This window comes from Urocitellus parryii, chromosome 1 (genome assembly GCF_045843805.1).
Source record: "Urocitellus parryii isolate mUroPar1 chromosome 1, mUroPar1.hap1, whole genome shotgun sequence".
Lineage (NCBI taxonomy): Eukaryota > Metazoa > Chordata > Mammalia > Rodentia > Sciuridae > Urocitellus > Urocitellus parryii.
Genome location: NC_135531.1, coordinates 245,739,579 through 245,767,063, shown reverse-complemented (window position 1 = coordinate 245,767,063; position 27,485 = coordinate 245,739,579). Strand labels below are relative to the sequence as shown.

General features: G+C 38.6%; 1 protein-coding gene across 3 annotated transcripts in view; it reads left to right on the top strand.

The window, feature by feature from the left end:
* The window catches only part of Hecw2 (HECT, C2 and WW domain containing E3 ubiquitin protein ligase 2), a 212,444-nt gene that overhangs the window by 92,559 nt on the left and 92,400 nt on the right, over nucleotides 1–27,485 (top strand). For all 3 annotated transcript variants that reach the window (XM_026408846.2, XM_026408847.2, XM_077803065.1), the window contains 7 exons: nucleotides 2,647–2,789; nucleotides 6,960–7,060; nucleotides 7,503–8,861; nucleotides 9,938–10,033; nucleotides 19,573–19,723; nucleotides 20,382–20,485; nucleotides 20,946–21,070. In XM_026408846.2, the coding sequence (XP_026264631.2) occupies nucleotides 2,647–2,789; nucleotides 6,960–7,060; nucleotides 7,503–8,861; nucleotides 9,938–10,033; nucleotides 19,573–19,723; nucleotides 20,382–20,485; nucleotides 20,946–21,070 (2,079 nt within the window). The remainder of the gene's footprint in view (nucleotides 1–2,646; nucleotides 2,790–6,959; nucleotides 7,061–7,502; nucleotides 8,862–9,937; nucleotides 10,034–19,572; nucleotides 19,724–20,381; nucleotides 20,486–20,945; nucleotides 21,071–27,485) is intronic.

The following is a 27,485-nucleotide window of genomic DNA, read 5'->3' as shown; positions in this document are numbered from 1 at the left end:
GGGTCTGCCAAAAGATTCAGTAATCAAAATAAATATCTTAATGAAATAAATATGTCTATATTTATTTTATTTTATTTTTATGCAGTACTGAGGATTCAACCAAGAGGGGCTCTACCACTGAGCTACAATCCTACCCCTTTGTTAATTTTTTTATTTTGCAACAGTGTCTTGCTAAGTTACTGAGGCAGGCCTTGAACTTTCAATATTCCTGCCTCAGCCTCGTGAGTCATTGGGATTACAGGCACATGACACCATGCCTGACTTAATAAATTATTATTTTTTTTACAAAATTAAAATCAATGCCAGAAATTTGCCATGAACAAAATTCCAAAATTTTAAATAAGATCAGGATCAGTAATTATTACTTTGAAGAACCTGAGTAAAAGTTTTATTTAAAATTTTGATATTTTTGTCCTAAAATGAATTCTTTTCAAATTGAAGGAACTTTTCTGTGGGCTTTGGCAAATCTTTTGTGGATTTCTAGATTTTTGTTGCATGAGCCATTCTAAGAGTTGTCACCCTGAGTGACGGCAGATTGTGTTGATGGTATTTTAGACTTCCTCACAGCGACAGTATGCTACCCGTCATCCCACTGCCCATATCAAGCAAAGGATTTTCTTATTAGAAATCCCGAGAGTCAGAGAATGAACAAAAAGACACCATGTGGTTACTTACAGCTTGAACAAGGCATAAACTCTTCCACCATTTCTCAGGGATCCAGCAATATGTTCTAACAATATTGTAGAGGTATTTAATTGGAGAGAGATAATGCAGTAGATCTAAAACCAATTTGAGAAGACGTGTGACACGCTCTTTGATCCTTGTCAATACAGCAAAATGTGTCTCCTGGGCAGTTGCTCTGGTTATCTGAACAGGCAAACATCACTTGCATTCTTATACATGGTTTTAAAAAATACACATAGGATCTCTTAATAAGAAATAATACTTAGAGGCATACCCCTTAATCTAACATATTTCAAAGCCTAGAAGACAGAATTAATCTCAATATAATCTCTAGAAGACACATAGTGAATATGGTATTGTAATAAGCAATAACTTTATTTCTAACATTTTGTATTTGCAAGTTTTCTTGAGCAGTCATCAGTGCAAGCTTGGTAGGGGAGGCTATGGAATGAGATAATCATCTCTCTGTTTTGGATTAAGTAACCAAAGCTTGCTGGGTGTGGTGGTGCCTGCCTGAAATCACAGCAGTTTGGGAGGCTGAGGCAGGGGGATTCAGAGTTCAAAGTCAGCCTCAGCAAAAATGAACAGCTACTCAGTGAGACCCTGTCTCTAAAGAAAATACAAAATAGAGCTGGGGATGTGCTCAGTGGTTGAGTGCCCCTGAGTTCAACCCCTGGTACTAAAAATAAATAATCAAGCAAGCAATCAAATAAACCAAAGGTTAAAGTGTTTATGTGACTAACTACTCAAGAGGCAGAAGTGGGGCTTGCGTTCAGCTTTCTCATTCTAAGTAAGTGCTTTTTTTCCATAAAGCAGATGCCAAATTGCCTGGCCCTTGGAGAACTTTCATTGTTATGACTAAATAAATGTTGTGGTGCCTAAGCACCAAGCTGGTTGGCACTATTCACATCACTGCAGTTTTGTGGATTCCGTCAGGGAAAGAGTGACATTATTTTGGTTAGTTTTCTGGCCCTATCTTTTATTTATTCTGACATCAGCTTTAAAAAGGAAATTTTATTTTTTATTAATTTATTTATATTAACTAGGTATATGTGTCAGCAGAATGCATTTTGATTCATTGTACACAATTGCAGTGTAACTTTTCATTTCTCTGATTGTACACAATATAGCATCACACCATATGGGTAGTCATACATGTACCAAGGGTAATGATGTCCATCTCATTCCACCATCTTTCCTACCCCCCACCCTCCCTCTCCTTTGCCCCATCAAAGTTTCTCCATTTTCCCCATGCCTCCTCCCTCCCATCTTAATGATAAAATGAGTAAAGCTTTTTATATTTATTTTATATACTTATCAACTCCAATTTAGATTTCCCCAATGACATTCTTAAATAAAAACGAAGCCTATCTTAACTTCTTGCTTTTGTTTTCTGTCCCAGAAAAAATGACCTCATGAATAATGACAAGAAACAAATGTTTGTTCATATTTGTTGCAGTTGCAACCATTGTAGACCTAATTATGTTTTCAAACTGAGGTAGGCGGAATCCTTATATGAGGAACCTAAAGATGGGAAAGGCCAACTGTATGAAGGCATAAATTATGTAAATAAAATGCATCTGTTTAAAGAAAAAAAATGACCCCATGTGTCTTTTAAACTTGGATAATAATTCCATTTAAAAACTGTTTTAATACTTTTTAGGGATATCACAGTACTCTATAGATGTTCCTACTGTAACCACTAAATGAAAGAATATTATAAACTATGTTTTGCAACTTCAAAAATCCTATGAGATTAGGAGTTTAAATGGCTATTAATAAAATATTTCAGTTCATTCTAATCCAGCACATATCAAAATACAGGATTCACAATAGCCATAGATTTTTCTAGTAATATGGACCCTGTGTATCATTACAATTTAAGAGAGATCATTTCATACACTGTAAAGTGTTATATTTGTCCTTGTTTTGAACCAACATGTTCCCTGCTTTTGCTTTCAGAAATATTCCTTTTTTGCACTTCTAACTGATGTCCTGGAAATTGAAATTAAAGACAAGTTTGCCAAGAGCCGTCCTATTATCAAACGTTTCCTGGGGAAACTAACCATTCCAGTCCAGAGGCTGCTGGAGCGACAAGCCATTGGGTAATCAGCTCTGACTTCTAGGGATCTTGCTGAGATAAGTTTGTACAGAAATGACTTGGTAGCCCTAGGACTTTTCTTACTGACAAGAAGTGATAACATAATTCTTTTAAAAATAAAAGTGGCCTTATACTTATTAAAAGTATACGGGGTCAATAGCACTTCATTATAATTATGTATCTTTTTTTCTTGGCATCTATATCTTTTTCAAGATGTACGTACCATTTGTATTTCAGAATCATATTTCAGTGTTCGATTGTGTTTTTAATGTATTGAAATCTGTCTATAAAACTCTCCCTAGAGCAGAATTTAGTGTCAGAGGATACTTACTTTATCCTAATTAAGCCCATCTGGAGAAGCTATTATTTCTGAAAAATAAAAGCAACCTTGTTTGTGGCCTTTCAAAACAAGACCTAGATAAGGAGGTATAATAGTAAGCTCCTAGACATATGCATTCATTCAGGCATCAACAGAATCTTAACATGTGATCCATGCTTTTCTTTGTATGAGTTTTTAGTAAGTTGTGAGTAAAGAAATCATAGCATGTTTCCATTCTATATTATATTGAACATGGTTTTACATGGTAAGTACCAGCAGACTCTAACACATGTGTTCTGAGATGGCACTAAGAGGCATCTGGTTGTGTACCTCTTTTACTGTAGGAGAACATTTTGAACATATGGTGGTGGTGGTTATGGTAGCAGCAGAAGTAACAGTAGTAATTTGGAGTCACAACAATCACCTAAGATGCTGGGAGTCCACTGTATGTCAGGGGTTAAGTATATCACACTCATTTGCTCATGTAATCTCAACAGCAATGAGAGGTAGATAATGTAATAATAATAATTTCAGAGAAGACTCCTAGGCTAATAAGCAGATGGTGGAGCTGAGATTTGAGTTCGGATCCATCTGCTATAGAAAGAACCTGGTGTCTCTGAAACGTCTCAAGGACTGGCTATAATGTAATATTACTGTTACCTATGGAGAGTTGATATTTCATATTCACTCTGCTATTAATCAACTCTTTGATTTTGGCAAATCACAATTTTCTTGGTCTTTAATTTTCTCATCTGAAAATTAAAACATTTGGACCACATAATCTCTAAGGCCCCTTCAAAGCCCAAAACTCAGAGATTCTAATGGAGTCTAATCCTCCTGATGGTCAGAGGCAGTGGATTTTGTGGTTGAGCCGTCCATAGCAAGTCGGAAGATTATATGAAGTTCTAACAACCTGACTTACCTGATGAAAGCTGAGAAATCTCAATTGTTTTTAAGAATAACATTTAGAGCTTCTAGTAGATATATTTTGGAAAGCTTTTAAAATTATTTTTAGCATTTATAAAAAGTGAAAGATTATAGAGAGTGAGAATTGAGTACAGTGAATATAACATATTTATCATTTAATTTATATAATTATAATCATGTAATTTACATAATATATATGACACTCGGTGGTGTCAATTTATGTATGCCAGCAATAACAAATAAGGAAAAATAAAATCTCATGACTGAAAATGTTATTCACTTTCTGGCTTTTGATTTATTCTTTTAAGGAATTGAACATCCAGAGAATTACCAGCCCTGGATTCTATGTGTACTAGAAGCAAGTCCAACATGGATTAATAAAATATCAGAATCATGGATTATTTCTAAGTAGATTAAAATCACTGCAATGATACTACATATTAGCATATTAGCTGTTACATATAAATCTATATTCTGATGTGATTATTGTTTTCCATCAAATAATTGATAACCTCTTGAAAAATGCTGTATTTGATTGGTTAGGCATTTGGTAGCATGCTGTTCTTTGAAATTGTTGAACTTTTACAGGGTGCAGTTGTAGAGGATGAGCTAGAACTCCTTACTAATAACCTATTTCAAGAATATTTGTTTGAACATCAAATTTTCCAGAGCATGACTTCTGTTCCTTCCAAAAGGCACGTCATGCTCCTATGCTTTGTCAATTCCTCTGATTATGTTAGTAAGAGACTGTCTTAGTGAGAATGTTTTTGCACTCATTTTTTCATAATAATGTATAACACATTCTTTTATAATTATATATGACAGTGAGAAACAGAATGAATCAGGGTGAGCAAGACCAGCACAGCTGCTGAATCCCTGGACAGGCACTCAGTGAATGGGGAAACTCTGGGCTCAGAATCTACAGTGAATAGGGAGGGTTCCCTGTACTTACAAGTTGAATAGTTGAGTATCTTGTCAGTTAAAATTCATTTTCCAAGTAAAAAGTCTCACTTGTTAATTAGTTTAATTCATATATATATATATATACACACACACACACACACATATGTTATTATATATACATAATTATATATTACGTGCCTACTAAATGTCAAGCACTGTGTTGGGCATTGGAGAGGAGATAGTGAGCAAAACAGGTAGATATAGCCTTTCCTTACAGTTCTTACAAATATTTATTTCCTAAATAAAACTCATCAGTTTTATAAATCTTCATCATTAACACTAACACTTTGCTTTTATTGATTGAGGAGGAGGAGGAGAGGAGGATTGATTTATTTTTAACCCAGAAATGATGATTTTATTATTAAAGGACTGAGTCTCCAAAGAGATGGGTGAACAACAAAGTTGAGAGCAGGTCCAACTCATGCATTAATGGACAAATATCAAGCATTTCTGTGTGTTGGGCACTGTCTAAATATTGGGACAATAGTGGTGAAGAAAAGAAAAAGACATCCCTGTCATTATGCAGATAATAGTCATCATATAATGTTATTTGGACACTCTAAATGGCTTTGAACATACCTGTAGTGTCTAATAGTTGCAGACCCCTTTGCATTACTTTACAGAAGAATTTTTGTTTAAATAGAAAAAGCATTGATATTATTCAAATCAAGGTGGCCCACAAGGCAATATGTCATTATGATGCGTGCTACTGAAACCGGTCTGGAATCACTGAGATGTATGTAAAAATGAGGTGCAGTGACTGCCAAGGAGGGGCTTCTGTGTCAGATGAATCTGTGTCTATTCCCAGGTCTGGCACTTAATAGTTGACAGGCTGCATCTTAGGTTCCCTCCTCTAGAAAACAGGGTTACCATTACCTCTGGTTTGCTAGGAGAATGAAAAGAAATAATGCACATAAAGCCCTCAGCAGAGTAATACAGGGCACACAGTAAGACATCTGTATGGGAAATGAAACATCAAAGCATCAATCAAGAAAGTGAAATTATCACAATGTCATCTCTAGGCAAGAAAAAGAACTCTCTAAGAAAGTCTTGCTTTGAGACCAGAATAATTTATAAGAACTGAACTGGGATTTTAACTTAATATGTGTTCTTTTAAACAGACAATGCCTATTAGGAGTGTACTGAGGAAATAGAGGAGAACATAGAAATTATGCAGAGTTATGCCAAATAGCTGACTGAATACTCTAAACTGTCCAGTAATGCAGATGTTAGGCAGAGGCATGATGTTCTCCTTCTTAAATAGCCATTAGAGGGCAGTGTGAGAACAGAGATGGTATGATTTGATACTATCCCATTGATTATTTTTTAATGAAGAAAAAAAAATCTAATTCAGAATAAGAGTTGCTTGCACTCAAGCAAATTAAGTAATTGCATTTGACTTCAAAAAATAGACATGGTCTTGAAATAGACAGAGAATTTCATCCTTGAGGAAAGTGGCTAACCAAGCCTGGCAGCAAGGCTGGGCAGAAACTGGGCAGACCCAGTTGTGAATCCCTCCAGCACCATGTGGGGGACATGACCCCTCTGGCCCCATAGTGACACATTCTCCAACCATCCCATCAGCATGGCTCACAAGGTGCCTTGAGAATCAGTGATCTGCCAGGCTCCCTCACAGTGAGGGACAGCAGGTCCACCCCTACCTTTGCAGGTGAGGAAGGAGAGGTGAGTAGTCCATCTAATCATACCAGCTGGGTCTGCTGCCTGTGTATGGCCCTTTCCTGTGTTTCCATGATGCTCTCTCCTAATAATTTTCTTTTCAACAAGTTTTCCTTTTATCCCTGGCTTTATAAGTGTCCACATGGGCTATAATGTGCCTTGTATTTTCTTTACTTATGAGTCTGAAATTTTCAAGGAAAATATGTGGGATTTGGGGGTGCCTGTGGGAATAATGTGAAGGCTGACACCTGTGTCGTAAGGATGTGAGAACCATTTCTCCTCCTGCAGGGATCAGATGCTCAGCTACAACCTTGGCAGAAGGCTCCCAGCTGATCATGTGAGCGGGTACCTGCAGTTTAAAGTGGAAGTCACATCTTCTGTCCATGAAGGTGAGGTGCCTGTACACATCCATAAACACTTGCTAAATCTTGCTTTCTGGGCAGTTGGCATTTGAACAGAATTGAGTTTGTGTTCTGTTCTGAAAATAAAATAGCTTTCAAATAATCATTTGAAATATGATAATCACTTGCTGAGATTTTCAAAGCAGAGAGGAAAGTCTGTTTATCACAAAATGTCTCTTAGAATTTCACCTGCATTTTGAAACTAAGCAGCAGAATTCCTGCAGAAGTTAGCATATACATAACTCACGTGTCAAACTCGCTACCTGCTGTGTCGTCGGGGAGTGTTGAAACTCAGCAAGTTGGTAATACCACCAAATGGCTTTAGTGGGATGACCAAATTCTTTGAACCAATTGGTCACGAGACAAAAGATCATGAAAAGTTCATTTGCTATTTCTAGTTCATCTTTACAAATGCTGCTTTCTCATCCAGATGCGTCTCCAGAAGCTGTTGGCACAATCCTTGGAGTCAGTACTGTGAACGGAGATCTAGGAAGCCCGTCTGATGACGAGGACATGCCAGGGAGCCATCATGACAGCCCTGTTTGTGCTAATGGACCAGTGTCTGAGGAAAGCACTGCTGAGGGGACACCCAAGCATTCTTTCAGGACTAGTTCTACTCTGGAAATAGACACAGAGGATTTAACCTCTACTTCTTCAAGGACCTCACCTCCCAGAGGCCGTCAGGATTCACTCAATGATTATTTAGATGCTATTGAACACAATGGCCCTTCCAGGCCAGGAGCAGCAACCTCCTCTGAGAGGGCCATGGGAGCCTCTCCAAAACTAAGGAGTAGTTTTCCCACTGACACAAGACTCAATGCAATGCTTCATATTGATTCTGATGAAGAAGACCATGAGTTCCAGCAAGACCTGGGTTACCCATCTTCCTTGGAAGAAGAAGGTGGTTTGATCATGTTTAGCAGGGCATCGAGAACTGATGATGGCAGCCTGACATCTCAGACAAAGCCAGAGGATGACCACCCAGTTGAAAACGAGGAAACCTCTCTGCACGAAGCAGCTTCCTTTGAGGATAAGCCAGAGAACCTTCCCGAGCTTGCAGATGGCTCCTTGCCCTCAGGCCCAGCCCCAGAGGAAAGCGAAACTGGCCCAGAGTCTCAACCCAGTGCTGACCAGGGCAGCACTGAGTTGTGTGGCTCTCAAGAGGTTGATCAGCCTACAAGTGGGGCGGACACGGGGACTTCTGACACATCAGGAGGGAGCCGAAGAGCCATCAGTGAGACCGAGTCCCTGGATCAGGGGTCTGAGCCGTCCCAGGTGTCCTCCGAAACAGAACCCAGCGACCCTGCCAGGACAGAGAGCGTGAGTGAAGCCAGCACCAGGCCTGAGGGAGAGAGTGACCTGGAAGGTGCTGACAGCTCCTGCAACGAGAGTGTGACCACACAGCTGTCCTCAGTGGACACTCGGTGCTCCTCCATGGAGAGTGCACGGTTTCCCGAAACCCCAGCCTTTTCTTCTCAGGAAGAGGAAGATGGGGCCTGTGCAGCAGAGCCCCCCAGCAGTGGCCCTGCTGAAGGGTCTCAAGATCCCATATGCACTCCAGGTTCTTTACCTGTGGTACAGGTGCCCAGTGGGGAGGAGGAAGGGCCAGCGACAGATTCAGCCACATTACCTGACCAGGAGGAGCTTGGGGAGGTCTGGCAGCGGAGAGGGAGCCTAGAGGGAGCTGCTGCTGCTGCCCCTGAAAGCCAGCCCCAGGAAGAAGGTGATGCTGGGGATGCCCAAGGCGCTTGTGAAGGGGCCATTGCCCAGGAGGAAGGCGCTACTGGAGGTAGGATGCAGGAGACTCAGTGCTTGGAGAGAAGTTGTGTTGTTTTTCCCCTCAATGCAAATTATATTGCAGTTGCATATGACCTGAATTCCTCGCTGTGGGGTTCTGGAGTTAGCAAAAGGAATGAGAAGGGAAAGAGGGGGAAGATCAAAAATAGAACCAGAAAGAGCTGGAAACAGGGAACAAATGTATGGGCATTTGTTAGGCCTCAGTTCTAAATCAGTATTTATTATTATTATTATTTAATACATCTTCTGTGGCTAAAATAAGAGACCTGGCAAACAAGAGGTTTCAAACTTAAATAATGAATTTCTAATGGGTCCTGATACAAAACCAAATGGACTGGCAGTTTCGACCTAGTATAATCTACAGAGGTTATTAAGAAAACCTAAGTCACACCCCCTTCATAAAACCTCAGAGCAGCAGGTTAGTATGTGCTTTGCATCAGTTTTTGTTTTTGTTTTTTGTCCTGCATAGCATAAGAGATGTCAATCAAGTTAGGTGATACATTCTGACACTTGAAGCACAAGCCAGTGTCTGAAGACGCAAATTTAGACATAAAATTTGCATTGAATCTCAGTGAATGTGGCTCTCTAGAATGATTCTTTTATAATGTTTTAATACAGATGCATTAAAAAGTTAAAGGGTAATTATTTCATATGCCAAAATAAGATAGACTGAAATTGGCATGGTTTTCTTATTCTATAATTAATTTTTCTACCTAAATTATTTCTTCTTTTTCCTCTTTCTCCTGTTTTATTTTTGCTTCTTTCATTATCTTGTGGCCTTTTTGTACCCTAAAGCATTAGTGCATGTGCAGAGCAGAGGCCAGGTGAGTGAGGGAGGAGGAGGGGGACAAAGGGGGAGGAAATGTATGCAGAAGACATTGCTTTATAAATAAATTGCTATTTATTCTCTTTTTTCATTTCTTGATTCTCATATGGGAAATGAGACTACAGAAAACAGATACCAGCCCCAGGATTGATGTTAGATCTTTTGTTTTTTTTTTTAAATTAAGACTGTTTAACACTGAGAATGAAAGCAATACCAAGGTAACTTTGTACCTTTAATCCTAGGTTCTCAAGCCAATGGCCACCAGCCCTTGCGGTCACTACCTTCAGTGCGCCAGGATGTCAGCCGGTACCAGAGGGTGGATGAGGCTCTCCCACCAAGTGAGCAGCTGTTGACTAAAGGGCCCACCTTAATCACAGGGTGCAAGGGACACAAGCAGATCCGATCCATGGGTCCTAGGGAGGCAGGAGTCTTGGGGTTGCTCCTTGACAGGGTGATGTAGTCTGGAAAATGCTATGCCCTGACTCTCTTGGGCCTCACTCTGTTGAATGAAAAGACAGCTGGGGGAAAAGTAAACACTGCACTGCCTGTGGAGTAAATACTGTAATCATGGAACTGAGATCCAGAAATATTGGGCAATTGGGTGCATAATAGAATCTTTAAAAATTATGCCTAATAGCAGCATGAATTTTCATTCAGTTAGCAAATTGGTCCAGTTTCTTAGAAAAGCCTCATTCTGAGTAATATACTGCCTTTTTGTTTACTTCCATCTTTTTAAAATAATTAAGCATAAGATTCTGAAGTCTTCCCTTGGGGATATGAAGAGAAATGTTATTAATCTCAGAAATTAGCCTCCTGTTTTGGGGCCCATGACAGTTATCTGGGCATTTAAAAGATGTTTCATTTCTTTTACTTTCAGGAGACACTTAGCACTTAGAGGAGAGATGGTTGAGGATTAGTGGTGCTAGAAAATAGTTACACAGTCTGCATTCAAAGTGCCAGGCATAGTCTGGACAAAATTTAAACTCAATTTAAATTTCTAGAGTCCCTTAAAGTAGTGTTGTTCTGTGAAACCAATGCATTTTTGAGGAATAATTATACAGATCAGTAAATACTGTGTGTAAGAAAACATTAGAAAATGTACCCTTAGCTTTGTTGCTTTTCTCTTCTTATTCACCCTCTTCTCTGTTCACCCATCTTATGTGGGATCATGGCAAGAGCTTTGACTGTGTATTTTGAAAATGAGGGGTGTAAGAAGAGGAGGGCACAAATTTAAAGGGACAAAATACTGAATTCATTCTTAGTTTTGGAGAAGCTAACAAAAGAGATAAATAGTACTATCGTTTTTTTCAAAAATTGGCTTAATCCTTTTGAAATTCTGTTGTACCAGATCCTCCCCTTGTTTGTACATTTGGATCACTAAAACATATTATTCATAGAAAACCTATTTTTAAAATACATTTTTAAAAAATATATTTAAAAAAAATAGAATAAGGGGCTGGGATTGTGGCTCAGTGGTAGAGCGCTTGCCTGATATGTATGAGGCACTGGGTTTGATTCTCAGCACCACATATAAGTAAATGAATAAAATAAAGATTTATCAACAACTAAAAAATATTTTTAAAAATAGAACAAGAGATTAATTAATCATTTGTCATCTGAAGCAGGTGGAGGGACAAGGAATTAAAACTTCCTATAGTTTACTCTAGGAGAAAAGATCAGAGTCAGGAAAGAGGAATATTCCTGGGAGATATTTAGATATAATTGGAGCAAAATGAATTGAGAACGTGACGAATTATTCTGGGAGACCTTTGTTTGTATGTGTATGTAGATTAATAGTAACCAGAGCTTCTGGGGGCGGGATAAGGAGACAGCATTGCACAAGTTCATCCATTAGTGGCATCCCCCTAGTCACATCAATTGCTCCAATTTTTGTTGGACATAATTTTGTTCTTTAGTTTATATTCAGTGAGGATGAGGAGCTTCTTGCTGAAGTGGTGATCACCATTTATGATACCTCAGTTTTTTTTTAACACTGATAATTGCCTTACATAGATAAAATTCCTCTTGGTATTTCTTATTTGCAAACAATTGACAATTCATTTCAATAAGTTCATATGTTCTCAAGTGAGAGCAATTTAATGGTCCATTCTATTTCATGAGTGACAGATGAATAGGCAGACAAATCCCAAGACGTGTCCCCCTTGTTCAGTGGTTTTCAGTGGTGCCCCCTACTAGGGGGCACTTGGGGTCTGTGGATTGTCTTTCATCATAATAGTGTTTGCAAAGAGTTGCTGGATGTAGTGGCTGAGCCCTGAGATGCCAAACCTCCTGCAATGATGGGACAGTCTGACCCAACAAAGAACTGTCTTGCCCAGAATTCTAACAGTATGCCCACTGAGAAATATGCCTCAGCCCTGATTTATTTAGTACTCAATAAATGATGCTTTTTTAAATAAAATATAACCAGAATTTTTATATTTTAAAAACTCAGAACTGAAAATACCTTCCTCTAAAAATGAGATTAAGTACACACACAAACACACACACACACACACACACACATTGCAGGAGCAAGCAGTTTGAAAATTTGAGGATTTATGGATTTATACAATTGAGGTAGTTAGGTTACAAAGTAGGGTCTGAGTGTACCTGATGACTGTTGAGCTCCGTCCCCCATTCCCATGTGTGTCTCATCCTTCCTACAGTCTGTTTAATCCCTCGACTGCCCTCACTAGTTGTCTGTCCCCACCCGGCCACTCTGCCTTCCTTTTCTGGCTAGACACTCTATTGCCACCTCTGACCTTCCTTGTCCTACAACTGTGACATCTGCATTCCTCTGTGTCTTTTGCCTTCTGTAGCTCAGCTGAGGGGCATCTGGTTGGAGTGTGCAGATTGGTCCATCTCTTAAATGACCTCACTGAATTATTGTAAGGCTAACAGCTCTACTTTTTAAAAGAAGTATTTCTTATAGTAACTCAAATTTGTGTAGTACTATTTTACACTTCAATAAAGCACTTTCACATGCTTTCTTTTTTGTTGTTTGGATAATTTTGTGAAGTAGATCAAACTTATATATAGTTTATGGATTGATGCGTGGAAGTCAGCTAATCGGATTGCTTGATCTTATATATGAAGCTCAGATGAATTAAGGAATTTATTTAAGATCCCATGCTAGTCAAAGTTGAGGCAGTTTCAAACATTGCTTTTCCTGCAACAGGTAGTCTGATCTGAGATTGGAAGGGAAGGGGCTGTTGTATGGGTAGGTGAATGTAGATTCTGAAAGTCTGCATAGAAGCAAAGGAGTGGTATGTGATTTATTTGATACTAGTGACATCTCAAATCAGACAGCTTGGGAGTTTCACTAAAATTTCATTATGATTTCCTACTTTGAGGTCAGACCAAGGAAGCCTCTGCACATGCCCAGCTTCCTTCTCTTACAGGATGGGTTTAGGCAGCAGGAACCTCCCTGGGGAAGCCCCTCACCCGCCGCAAGAGCAGTCGCAGTGACTTTGTGAGCCAACATTGGGTCCTGACAGGTTTCCCCTGTTCAGTGTCTGTGTCAGCCTGTGTGACCTTTTTCTCTCTGTGCCAGTCACTGTCCATACCCTCAGGACAAACTACAGAAGCAGTGTGCTTTGGGCTTGGGTGGCCCTCAAACTTGATTTTTAGAAATTATTCCTCACTATTCTTGTTGTCGTTATTGTTATTTTAATATATTTTCACCTTAAAAATATTTGCTACAACATATAGTGAGGAAACTGTCCAGCAAACTTATGCTTCTCTCTGATGATTAAATGCCCCAATTAAGAAGATTCGGTGGTGGTCCTGACTTTGCCACTTCGGTCCTATAGCTGATCACGTCAGAGTAACACTTAGTTCCTGAGTTTCTATTCTTGAATTCTTTTTATCTAAAGCAGAGTTTTCTTGCTTGTTTGCTGCTTCTTCCAGTCTCATTCCTCCTATCTCAGGATTGGGGACAGATCTTAGACTTGGTATCAACTGCTCAGCTGTGGGAGTGATTTACCAGTTGATCCTCCAAATCTCCCTCCCACCTTAGGCCATGAGCATTCACTGTGACCTTGTGGGCCATGTACCTATAACCACTGGTCAAGAGATGTTCTCATGATTCATAGTAATAAGAAAGTCCAGGCCTTGGAGGAGGGCTGGCGCTGTCCATAGCCTTCCAAGGAGATAGTGTGGACCTGAATGTGAACTGAGCACAAATTTCAAGACGTGCAGCCCTTGTTCAGTGGTTTTCAGTGGTGCCGCCCAGTAGGGGACATCTGGGGTCTGTACCTTTCATCATAACAGTGTTTGTTATTATCAAACAACATTATCAGCATGACAATTTTGGGCTTTTTAGCATTAAGGGGAAAAAAAAAAAAGAGCCATCCCAGCCCCTCTGAAAAACTGTTTTCTTTTCCTCTTATTGACTCCAGTGTACTTATAACTGAACCCCCTGCTGTACTGGAGATGGTGTGGATTATTGTGTAAGTGTTTTTTCCCCAGAAGGATAGTTTTTCTAGGAATAGGAATGGATTCAGGATGAATGCTCTGTGTTAGTGAGCTCTGATAGGATCCCAGCATGGTTGCTGGATTATGTATAGGATGGGTGCAAATGTGTAGGCCTGGAAAAATAGAGGGAGACATTTACCACCTCTTTGTGATTGCATACTTTTGTGATTAAAGCATCCTTCAAAATGAAAGTCTGAAAGTAGACAGCAAATCCGAAAAGTGTAATTAATCCTTGAGTTTCAACTGTGTTTAGGGCCAGGGGTTCTTAATCTCTAGAGATTACAATTGAGTTTGGAGGAAAACAAATTGATGCTCTTAAACTAAAAAGCTACTTGCTTAAAAATTAAAGAATAAGGGACAAAATATTCAGCTACCTGAACTTTTAAAACTTTTTTCTTCAAATAAAATATAGCAGAAAACAGCACATTCAGCCTCCTGAATATTTTCCAACTGAACATACCTCTACAACCAAACAGCACATCATCAACGCCCTAGAAATCCTCTTTGGGCCCTCTGCCAGTCACTAACTCCCCCTGATGAGGAAGAGACCCACCATCCTGACTCCCCAATCATGTTTTGTTTTTTGCACTTTATACAAATGGAATCAGACTTACTTGAGTGTTAAAATAACAACAGCAAAGAAATCTTTTAAACACAACCATCTGTCATCTATCACAAAGTTTATATTTTTTCCTTCAAACTAATTTATTATGGCTGTACCATCTTGCCATTTTGGTGATGATACCATAGTTTTATAATTTTCTCATGGTGGACTTATAAATGTAACCATTCAGGATTGGGGTTTATTAAGTCAGTCCACTGTAACCAATTTAAGCTCCCACCCATAGTCCTTTCTCCCCCTTGATTGATACAGTTCATTGGCTTCCCCTGATATATATGGAGCTCATTCCCTTTGGCCATTGACCTTCCTTCCCCATCTGCCCATTTGCTGAGATAAATTTACATCTCATCTGATCACTAACCAGGCCGTCCAATGGAGACCAAAGTCCAGTTTGAGGGAGGGGGAAAGAGGATGATGACAAGAACAGAAGGATCAATAGTACAACCCTGCCCCTTCCCACACATGTTGATTCTGCCTCTTTGCCCTGCCTAGGGAATCAGTGCTATGGCAGTGGCCATGGAGAGAGTTTTTTCTTGGATTTCCTCTTACTGTCTTAACTATTTAGAGTGGAGTATTTATATTTAAGTTTCAGGATGTCAACGAGGCCACTTGTTCCTAGATTTTAATGTGGGGTACTTAAGCTGAAGTTTAGCTTCTTCTGAACCCACATCTCATGACCTCTGAGAAATCTAGCATTAGCTCCATGGGTTTGTTCAGTAAATTAGCTTCAATAATAAGTGCTTATTAACGTATGCCAGTGTTTCTCAAATTTTAGTGTTTCTAGTTTTTAGTTTTAGTTTAAAATTTTAGTTTTCTCAAAATTTAGTTTAGGAATCACTTGGAAAGGTTAAAAAGAAAAGTGAGTCCTCTATTCAGAGTCTGAATCAGAAGATTGTAGTGTGTCCTAGGAATCTCCACTTTTATTGATCCTCAGAGATTCTCATATGTTTTCCAAGTCCCCCTGTACCTTGAGAATAATTTCTCTAGATAATAAATTTCAAGTTCTATTATTGCCATGAATCTCTTTATGTAAATAAAATCTTATGTGGAATGCCAGTGTACACCCCAGTTCATATTGGGGCTTCTGTGGCTAAAGTAGAGTTGGCGAGTGGTTCCAGAGTCCCTCCACTCAACGTTCCAAAGATGCTAGACCTGTAAGGCTTAGTTAATTAGAGTTTAGTTTGGAAATTCTAACCTCTACAAAAGACATATGAGGTGATACTAAGATATTGCTGGGCCCTTATTGAACCTAATGTAAAAAAGTGTGCATCATTTGCTAGATTATAGCATTTTAGAACTGGAAAGGGCCTTAGATAATGTTTAAATCTGGACTCTAATTTTCAAAAACTGTGGTCTGTAGGGGCTGAGGTTGTGGCTTACTGGTAGAGTGCTTGCCTAGCATGTGTGAGGCACTGGGTTTGATCCTCAGCACCACATAAAAAATAAGTAAATAAATAAATAAAGATATTGTGTCCAACTATCTATCTATCTATCTATCTATCTATCTATCTATCTATAGACACACACACACACACACACACACATACACACACACACACACACACACACAAACTGTGGTCTGTAGAGTTGTAGTAACTTTTTGAAGTTCGTGTAGTATTATGTGTGACAAGACATGGTCAGAAACCAGGTTTTTTATCTCTCAATTTGGTGCATCATCCTAGTCCACCCACATTCACCAATAAAATGCTCTTGGTCTCACAGCACCCTGATTGTGTATTTTTACAGTGTACAATCAGGATAAGAAAGTGTTAAGATTCCTGTTGTCTTTCTTTACCTACCTGAGTTTAGCATGGTTTCTTTCAAAAAGCTTTGATTCTGTAAAATGACTTCTCGTGTGAAGAACATCCAGGCCCAGCAGAGCAGAGGGACTTTAACCCAGAGACCCAGGAGGGGAGGCTGGGAGCCCTGCCAGGGGCCTGCCAGTCCCTGGCCGGGTGTAAGGAAGTGGAGAGGACCAGCTGAGAGGGAGATACCTGGGAGGCACATCGTGGCTTAGAGCTCGGCTAGCCACACTCCATGCCCATCCCTGGCCCCTACCAGCTTCTTCCTCTGTGGAGTAGAGGCCAGAACATGAATTCCCTGAGGTTATTTGAGAATTAAAGAAAGTTTTATGATTATTATCCTCCTTATTATCTCTAAGGGACAAGTTGGAAAACACAGCATCTTTTCCTACTTAATAAAAAGAAAATAACATTTAAAAATACGTTGCTAGTTTTGAGAAGATGAGAAAGTTCTAGAGCTAAGTGGTGGGAACAGTTGCCTGGCAACAGAAATGCCCTCGAATTAAATGCTTAAAAATGGCTAAAATGTTAAATTACATATTATGTATATTTAACCACAATAAAAACATGCATATATAAAAAAGAAAGATGTATAAGATATTAGAGCAATTATACTCTTCAAAATAAGTGATAGGTACAACAGAGGCCTAACCCTTCCACAGGCACCTCTCTTGATTTGCCTGGATGGATGGGTATTGATCACTTGGGTGGGAACGAATATGCAGTTCATCAGTAAGCCAACAGCACAATAGTCTTTACACATCCAATGCCAAACACCCGCTTGGAGTCAGCAATATAGAATTTGTTTTTATGGAGACTTAAGTAGCAGCATCAATTTGAAGATATGATATTTGATAGGGATAGTCTTAACATATATTCAACATCCCATGTTCTTAGAAAGCAAATTTTGGTCCTATTATCTTATTCATCCTATTGCACATAGAAATATCTTTACTGAAAAACAAGTTAAAAGTTATCTCTGGCTTTTGTAGAAGGGGAATACAAGAAACATTTTTATAGCATTACACCATTTTAAATCATTTGTTCCTTTATTACATGCTACGTGCAAGGGAACAGTGGTGAATATATTTAGAGAACCTGTCCCCAAATCCCCTGTTTTGCTACCCTTATAGCTCTAAACAGGCTACATCCACATCTTGTTTGGTAAGTCCTGTTTAGTTACTTCCAAGAAAAAGTTCCATCTGTGAATTTTTTTTAACTTTCTTTTGTCAGGAAATGGAAAGTATGTAGCAATGTGTTTTCTTTTCTACCTTAACTGCCAAAAAATTTAGAGCCAGAATTTAGTAATAACCTTATCTAAGACACTTGGCAGCATTTCTTTCTGTTTCCTTTAGTTTGCTTCTGTTCTTTTTTTTTCCTTTAATTTCTAATTGATCTATTCTATGTTTTTAAAATTAGGAGCTACTCTAAACATTCTTGGTGAAGGAATGATCATTTGTTTTCATGTGAACTTGATTTGACATAGTGTGTGCTTGTATTATCCTGGCTGTAATGAGACAAAAATGAGATGAAAGTAATTCACTCTTGAAATCTATGAGATGGGAAGCATGCAAAGGGCTTTGGAGTGTGGTTCCTGGAGATGCTTTCATGTCCTTACATTTGTCAGGGAAGCACAGGCGATATATGAGGTCTTTTGGAAATGTCCTATTGATGGGATGGTAGCCATGCTCTAGATTTTCAGATATGAAGGGCAGGTTTGTTGGTAGTGTGTTACCTTGGAGCATCAGTGGCTTTGAGTTATTGTCATCTGGGTGGTGCTATTCATTGTTCCAATTTTTCTTTCTCTTGCCACTTGTCATAAATTACAGTGTGCTGAGATCAACAAAGATATCTTTCAACTCCCAGCTGAGGCAGTGATCCTCAGGGGCAGTCCTGTGCCGGCTGGTATCTCTCTTGCAGGTTTTCTCGACCCTAAGAACATTGTCACAATACTTGTTTTATGTACTTCTAGAGCAAATGATAAGTGAGGTGATCATGTGGAAAGTTTTGAGATAATTAGAGTTCTTAGGAGAAAGTGTGTATTAATTTAAAAATATATAAAAATAGAGAGAGCTTCCCTTGTTAAAGACTAGATTTCTGCTCTTTTCATGTTTCCTGTTTGAATTTCCCTTTCCAAATGCAATAAGTTCCAAACATTTGCCTTCTGAGAAGACATCTCATGCTCTGTGCATTTAAATGAGGGAACGGCCTCCTAGAGAGTCCCAGGGGTGGGATGTCTAGCTCTGAAGACTGGTCTGCTCTGTTTTTACTGAACATGTACTTATGTATTTTTGTTGGCAGAGACTAACACACTTAATGGGATTGCTTAACATACAATTAAATAATCTCTAAAAACTTGTATTTATTTGAGGTTGGAGGGAAGAAATTGTCCTTGCTCTAAAAATGTGTTCACCTTTGGGAAAGTGCAAATTGAAGTGTATAGATAATGATACTGTTTGATCACTGGGCTAGCATTCATTAGCTACTTTTCTTCTGAAGACTAAATTGACTACAGTTGTGTGTAAATTTGTACATGGAAGTTTCCAGTTTGAATTTTTTTTTAATCTAACCTAGGGGAAAAAAAATAGAGAAAAATCAGGTTTGGTTGAAAATAAACACCAATACCAATTTTGATGTGACAGTTGAGAATATTAGGATGCAAACATGTACTTTTAAAGTACTGATGTTCATATATGAAGGACAAGAGCTATGGGCAACTTTGAAAAGATTCTCTACATTTAGAGGTTCTTTAGGAGACTTGTATTATACACACAGGGTAGACTTAATAACCAGTAACAACAGTTTCTTAAGTGGACTGGGAAGAAATGCTGGATTACACAGTGAGGTATATGTCATTAGCCCCAAATTATACCATGTCAGAGAGAGAGAACTTGAATTTAATGAACCACATTAATGAACCACATTAGTGGCCCCAGCTCCTCCTCCTAATGCCTCTCGGTGCCTTGCTGCTGTTTAGACTGGGAGGCGCGCATTGACAGCCATGGCAGGATCTTCTACGTGGATCACGTAAACAGAACCACAACGTGGCAGCGGCCGACAGCTCCCCCAGCCCCACAGGTGCTGCAGAGATCTAACTCCATACAACAAATGGAGCAGCTCAACCGGCGGTGAGGATGCATGCTTTTGCTATTAACGTTCTGTCTTGTGGTTGGGTTTTATCTGGTGCAAAGTATAAGACACAGCTGTCTCTTTCATCGCAGTGTGTTCTGACATTAAAGTATAGCTACAACCTCTTTTAATTCATAGACTCCACTGGACTTTTTTTGATGGTTTAAAAAAAAAACCCACATATATGCACACATTGGAAATAAATAGTAATGACCCTTTTAGACAACCCATGGCTATTGTTTTTTTTATTAAATAGAACATATGTGTTTAGAATTTGAAGCCAAATACCTTTTCTAATCTCCAGAATCTTCCTTTGTGTTGCATCTTTGTTATCAACCTCTGTTTTTTCAATCAGCCATTTTTTTCAAGAACTAATTACAGTGAAACATAAAGCTATTCTTTCCTTTAGCAATATAGGAATTTAGTTTGCTTTGGTAAAGGGCCACAATTTTAAGTTTTATTAATAGGTTAGGGACATGTTTCACAAACAATAGATAGAAAAAAATCCAATGCCATGAAATTTACTTATACACTTGGATGGTCCAAAGGGTCAGGGAATGGGATCCTGGGGTAGTGAAAACTTTGAGGCTCGGGGGGAGCAGTTGGGTCCCACCTTTTAGAGGCTGCTGGAATGTAACTATAGACTCATGATCTTAGTTATCAGAGCATCCGCAGAACCATGACTAATGAGAGGCCTGAGGAAAATACCAGTGCTATTGACGGGGCCGGGGAGGAAGCCGACTTTCACCAAGCCAGTGCAGGTAAGAACCTTGGGTTTGTTGGATTTTATAGACTCATAAAAAGAATTTCCCAGGATATGAGCTTTTCTTTAGGAGAACTCTTGATCTTCAATAAAATCTGATAACCTAACTCAAAAAAAAAAATTACCACAAACCCATTCAAATCCTCTACCTTTTATAAGTACTATGAAAAGAATCACAAATAGAATATAAATTACCATCGTCTCTGAATCTGTGGGATAGTGGGAGAGGAATCTGATCATTTTGAAAGAGTCTAAGAATGCATTAAAGTGGATTCAATTTAGTTTTAGTGTAATTGAGAACAATTGGGTCTTATGTACGAATTTATATTAAGGAAAATAGAAGTGTTGGGGGGTTGAAGTAACAGCAGATGATAGAGGTATTGTTTGGTTCTTATGAAACCTAGACTGAAGTGAACAGAACAATTTCCTTGAAAGCCTTTGTGGTCTGTCCTGTCCAGATTTCCGCCGGGAGAATGTCCTGCCCCACTCTACCTCCAGATCCAGGCTCACGTTGCTGTTACAGTCTCCCCCTGTGAAGTTCCTCATCAGCCCAGAGTTCTTCACCGTGCTGCATTCTAACCCTGTGAGTAGCCAATCTGGAGGAAGGTGATGGGAAAACAACCGGTCAGAGAAACCTGTGCTTCACTTATGTAATGAGAGTAAGAATAACAGCCAGCGATCTGAGCACTTCACTGCATGTTTTAACCCACTTAGTCCAAAGTATCCTTGTCTTGCTGCTTTAACAAGACAAAACAGAAAGCCATGAAATCGAGTGGCTTAGGAACAATGACAATTTATCTTTCACAGTTCTGGAGGGTGGTCAGTGTAGGCTCTGTGTGCTGGCGGATTTGGTGTCAAGTGAGGGCTCATTTCCTGGTTCACAGACAGGACCTTCATGCTGCTTCCTCACAGTGTGGAAGGGTTGAAGGTCTCTTTTTGGGTTTCTTCACTAATTCCACTCATGAGGATTCCACCGTTATGCCCTTCACCTCTTAAGCCATCTCCCACTCCATCTCCTAAGACTATTATGTTGGTGATTAAGGTTCAACATATGGATTTTGGGGGACACAGACATAGACTGACCATACATACCAACAGTGGATTCCCTTTTATGTATGGACACTGAGCTAAGACCTAAGGGCACAAAGATCAGAGCAAGCATGGGCCCTGGGATCTCAGAATTGAAAGACTAAACCAGAAAGATCATTCCATAAGTTTCTCAAGGCTAAGGAAATGGCTTGCTGAAGACATTAGGTAGAGGAAGTATGTTGTAGTGGCATGTAGTGACCTAGGATGAGGGAAACGTTGTCCTTAGAAGCCCAGCTGGACATAACCCATTTATCATGGCATGAATTAGAAGGAGCCTGGGCAAGGAGGCGAGGAAATAGAGAGGAAGGGAATGAATGGCATGGCATCAGAGGAATCACAAGCAAACTTGGCAAGATTTGGGGGGGGGGATTATATAGATAGAATAGAACCTGAAGGTTTCCCTAAATATTAATAATACACATAAGTAATAAATAATACATAGTTAATAATAATAGGGAAAGTTAGAATGAGGGATTGCTTAGAGGAATGGAAGGAGAACATATCAGATTTAACAAATTATGTATCCTTGGAAAAACAGATGAGACAATGGGAAACGTAGAAGTTAGCATAGTCATAACACTAAGAGTTCTGAGTGAGGTCATTAGGATGTCCATATTTTTTTATATTAATATATTTCTGTCTTACTTCATTGGCTTTGCTTTATAAGTATAAGCATCTGCCTGGTTTTACTCATCATTATCTCTGGGTTTATAGGTTTTGCTTGGAACAAAGACGTTTTGGGTAGAGGGTGACAATGGCTAGCACACTGGCTGCCCTTGTATCATGTGAGAGGAGTTAGACTGGCCATACATACCTGCAGTTTTTGGATTCCCTTTTATGTGTGGGCGCTGAGCTGAGTCTTAAGGGCACAAAGATCAGAGCAGGCATGGGCTCTGGGATCTCAGACTTGAAAAAAACATCACAATGCCACGACCAGAGTTATGAGTGCAGTGATGGAAAGCTGTAGAAGACATGCTGGAGTGAGTGATTAACTCCGAGGGGAAAGCACACACAAGGAGCCATAGACAGGTTTGCATCTGAAATAGGTCTTAATGGCTGGACTTGAACTTGTCCTAGAATAAGATGGGCAAGAGCACTCTAGGTAGAAAGGAAAAGCACTTTATGGAACAAGACATTCAGGACACTGCAGGACTGTCTTGATAATTATTAATTACAGAAGCACAGAAATTGGATTAGCAGTTTAAAGCCAGTTTGGTGTTATTGATATGTTGAAAGCATAGGACACTGGAAAAGTCAGCCTTGAGGCTGGAAAGGTGAGCAGAAGCCAGAGCACATCAACCTAAACTCATGTACTCGTGTCTAGGAGGTAACACACTTTTTTACCAAGAAGAAAGGGCTAACATTTAGGGTTGTCACTCAACACAAAGTATCATGGTGTAGTGGGAAGAGTTTTGGACTTGGAGTCAGAGAGTAAGGCTTCCCTTTGTTCATTTGTGTTATCATTTCAGCCCACCTATATTTATTAAAAGTCTGTGATTTGGTATATTCTAGATTGTGGAGTTATAGTTGTAAATAAAATAGAGTGATAGATAACAGAGGAGTGAATAAAAAAGGATAATTAATATGACGCATCATAGCCTGAGGCAACTGGAGCGGTACACTGGAATAGAGCACTTGGGCAGAAACTGTTTGAGATGTGAGGAGGGCAATGGGGTATAGGAAGGGGACAGGCAGGCCTCCCCAGGGATCCCAGGAATATTCAAGCTGTCATAAAATGTCAAGAAGCTAGTTTGGTAAAGGCCTGTGAGCAGAACCTACTTTGCAAAAAAAGAGCTGTAGTTTGCAGGCAGGAAGGAGTTTGAGGGGCATATAATAATCTCAGATAACTGAGTGGGGATACAGAATATAAAGCTTACATGATCTGGCAAGGAATTTGGACTTTAATATAAATGGACTTCATTCTAAAATTGATTCCTCTATGTAGGTGATTTAGATTTCTAGAAAGTTCTAGCTACTTTGGGAGAATGGGTAATAAAGTGCAAACCTGGCTTTGGAAAGACAGGTGAAAAGGCTTTGTGAGGAGATGTAGAAGTGGCTTGGACCAGTGCAGTATCAGTATACATTGAGACAAGTAAATGAACATGTGATGTGTTTTGGATGGAGGGCTGACATTATGGTAATAGGCTGGAGTGTAGGGATAAGAAAGCATCACATAAAAATAAATAAATAAAACAAAGATATTGTGTCCAACTACAACTAAAACCTAAATATTAAAAAAAAAAGAAAGAAAAAGACTTTAGGAAGGAGCAACTGATTGTATGATAATATTCCAGGGATTGTTGATAAATGTTTGTTGATAAATATGTGTATATGTATATATGTATATACATTTCTCTTTTAAAAATATATACACACATATATCAACTATAAAATTTATCTATATAAAGGAAATATAGTGTACAGTTTATAAGTAAAAGTAAAATATGCATAAAATGCTTTTGTTGATTTTCCCCACTATTGTATCAGTAACCAACCTACAGTGGTAATGGTAATTGATTAATGGTTTAGTTCCAAGAGGGATACTTGTGTTTTCATTAATGAGTAGGACAACAGTGAAACAAAGAAAACAGGGAAATAGGGAAGTCATACTCTTGTTAATGAGGTCGGCACCTTCTTTGTTGAACCAGATAATAGTTTTTGAATACTGGACCTGTGTTTCTTCATTTTGTTCCTGTGAGATATTCACAATGTAACAGCATGATTTGAAGTTTAGTTTGCATTAGTAGCATTTTATTTTCTCCATCAATTTCTAAGTCAGAAAAAGGCAACCAATTTTTTTCTCTAAAGGATCAGAGAGTAAATATTTTAGGTGTTTGGACCAAGGACAATATGTAAACACAGGGACCTGGCTGTGTTCCAATGGTACTTTGTTTACAAACACAGTCAGGCTGATCTAAACAGCCTTCAAAACAATACATCACGCCCTGATTTGTATTTACCCTCTTCTGCACTGTGCATACGCCCACCAAGGCCAAACTCAAGGTGCTAATGACCTCACCAAGCACAGGTTCTGACTTCTCTATGTGGGCTGCTTTCTTTGGTACAAGTTCCTCATCACTTCAGTATTTCAATTAGAGGCTTGGAATAACAGTCGCCAGGCTGTGGTCTAAGACTGTGGTTAGTAAACTTGGAAGGCTTAAAAAAAATAAATAAACGCACATTCTTTGTTCCTTGGAGAATCTGGTTCAATAGGTCTGGAGTGGGTCCCAGGAGTCTGTATTCATTTACTTATGTAAGGTCCCTTAAGTAATTGAGATGCAATTAGGGGCTTATAATTTGGGATCTCCCAATGTTAAGACATTGCATCAAAGGACCCCATTGCCTACATCACAACTATACACCTTATAGACTTTTGACAGCTAAATCGTCTTAAAAGTGTGAAAATTCTAAGCACCTAACTGGTTTTCTTGCTCACTTTGTTTTCTTTTTGTTGTTATCTTTCATTTTTCTATATTTGAGCATGATTTTAAAATTTCTCTGGATAGCCCGTCATGATTTTAAAGTACTCTTTCTAAAGCATTTCAATTTTTTTCTTCTTTATACCCAAACTGCATTCATTATTGGCTAAAAAAAATGATCCATGCTGTACATCTATGCAAATGTGTAAGATTTAAATTCTGTTGGTTTAGAAGGCATATTTCCCTGACTTACATGCGGCAGAAATTAAAGCAGTTGGGTTTTTCTTGCTAAATGTCTCAAGGTAGCACTAATGGGATAAGATTATGTAGAAGTCATTACTTGTTGGAGTTCTTCTCTTTCTTAGATTAGTAGAGAATATTAGAAAACAACTCATTTGGTCTATCTTCATTTTTTTGTTTATGTTTTTAATTTTGCTTTTGCTTGAATTGCTTATGCTATATAATTCTTTATGTAGATTCCTTGTTTGTATTATTGAAATATTCAATATGCAAAATGAGTGTTTTAATTTAAAGGTTTGCCTAATTCTCTGTTTTTATGATTGGAAGATACCAGTTTGTGTTGCAAGATAGTCATAAGAAATAGATATTGTGTGGAAATAATTTACCTGATAATTCTCATTAAAAAGAACAAAAGTAAGTAGAAATATGTGTCATAACGCTAAAGGAAAACTTGATAAACAAAATTTTGATATTTTTCTTTGGTATGGGGGTTTGATTTCAGATATATTCTACTGCCCTCTGCTGGTTGTGATCAGATTTCCTCTAGAATTGTCTCACTCAAGTATTTCTTCTTAACTCAAGATTTAGTTGTTAGCGCCACGTCTTTCATAGTTGGTATGCCTGTGTTTATCTGACTATACATAAATGTACTTAATTATATGCAACTGAGTAATGTTTCCAACATACATGCCAAATAATTATTTCTTTGACTATTAATAAGCACTAAAAATACATGAATTCCAACATATAAATTCCTTGGCACTTAATGAAGAAAATTATTATTCTATAATTCACAAATATACTTTTACAGGTCAAGAATTACTATCATAGCAAAATAGATGAACCGATAGTTTATAGTTGTTTCTGTTAATAGAGTTAAATTTCCCTCCATTTTATTTTCTAACTAGATGAAAACAATGTAAAATTCTTTGTAATTTAAAATATTAGGAAAAAAGATTGTATAAGACAGAACTCTTCATTCCCCAACCAGTTTCTTCTAGAGATAATATTTCCTGATTTTGTTTGTAATAAATTTTGTTTATGGAATGTGTACAAGTGAATATGTGGATATGAGAGACATTTGCTGTAGATTCAGTGATGCCATTTTCCAATCCTAAATTCAAAATGCCTATTCTTTTTTTATTTTTATGTTTTGCAGTGCTGAGGATTGAACCCAGGGCTTTACATATGGTAGGCAGACACACTACCATTGAGCTACATCCCCAGCCCCACAATGCCGATTATTAAGAGAAACCTGCAAAAAAAGGAGGGTGGGCTAGGGATTATCATTTGCATTTGCATTGTGGTTGATGGATAAGAACTATTTATATATAATTTTTTTTTTGCTGCCAAATGATAAGAACATTCTCCTCAGCTCTTTTCATTATTTTCACTAAAACCTCAAACACTTAACCAAACAAGTTTCATTTAAGCTCCAAGTTTAATTTTAACCAAATTCCAGTAAAGAAATTCAATCAGTCATTGGCTCAACTATTGAGTGTCTTGCTAGGCAGACATGAAACAAAGAAGAGAGAGGCTGGGAAAGGGAGTTTTGAAACAGAGAAGAAATAACTAAAAAGGATAAGTTCACTCACTTCAAAAGAAAACAAAACATAATGTTTTCCAGAGATCTTTTAAAGGGGCTTTATCTGCTATTAAGGTTAGCCAACTCTCCTTCACTCCCTGTGATTCCTTTAGCAACCCCTCCCCAGGTAAAATCATTCTGTGCACTTGTGTCAGTTATGTTACAACAGAGCTGCCACTCACTCCTTCCTGATCTGCTTTTGTTTCAGGTAAAAACTCAGATCCATTTACTTCATCTTTTTCTTTAAGACAAACAAATCAACAAACAAATGCAGAAAAAGATCCTTACCGAGTTAGGACCATAAATCCCAGAGGGAGAATAAGATTGATTTCTTCTCTCTTGAACCACAGCTTTTCTGACATCAGCCTCCATGAAGACCAAACCCTTTCCATCCAGTCTCACCTGTGTAGTGTCTCTTCACTCACATTCTTAGTTCTGCTGGTTCTCTAGGGTGTTTCAGCATCTGCACCACCATTGTCTTCTCTTTTCCAGCTCTACTCTTTACCTCCTGTGAGCTCTTCCTCCCACATCCCTCTATAATTTCCCTCTCCATCCTTTTGAGTGATCAAGTCTATATCCTCAGGGTTTAGCACAGGGCTTAGCACATAGTTAATGAAAGGAAAGAAGACCCTGCTTAGTTAACAGAGAGTGCGATGCTAGCCCAA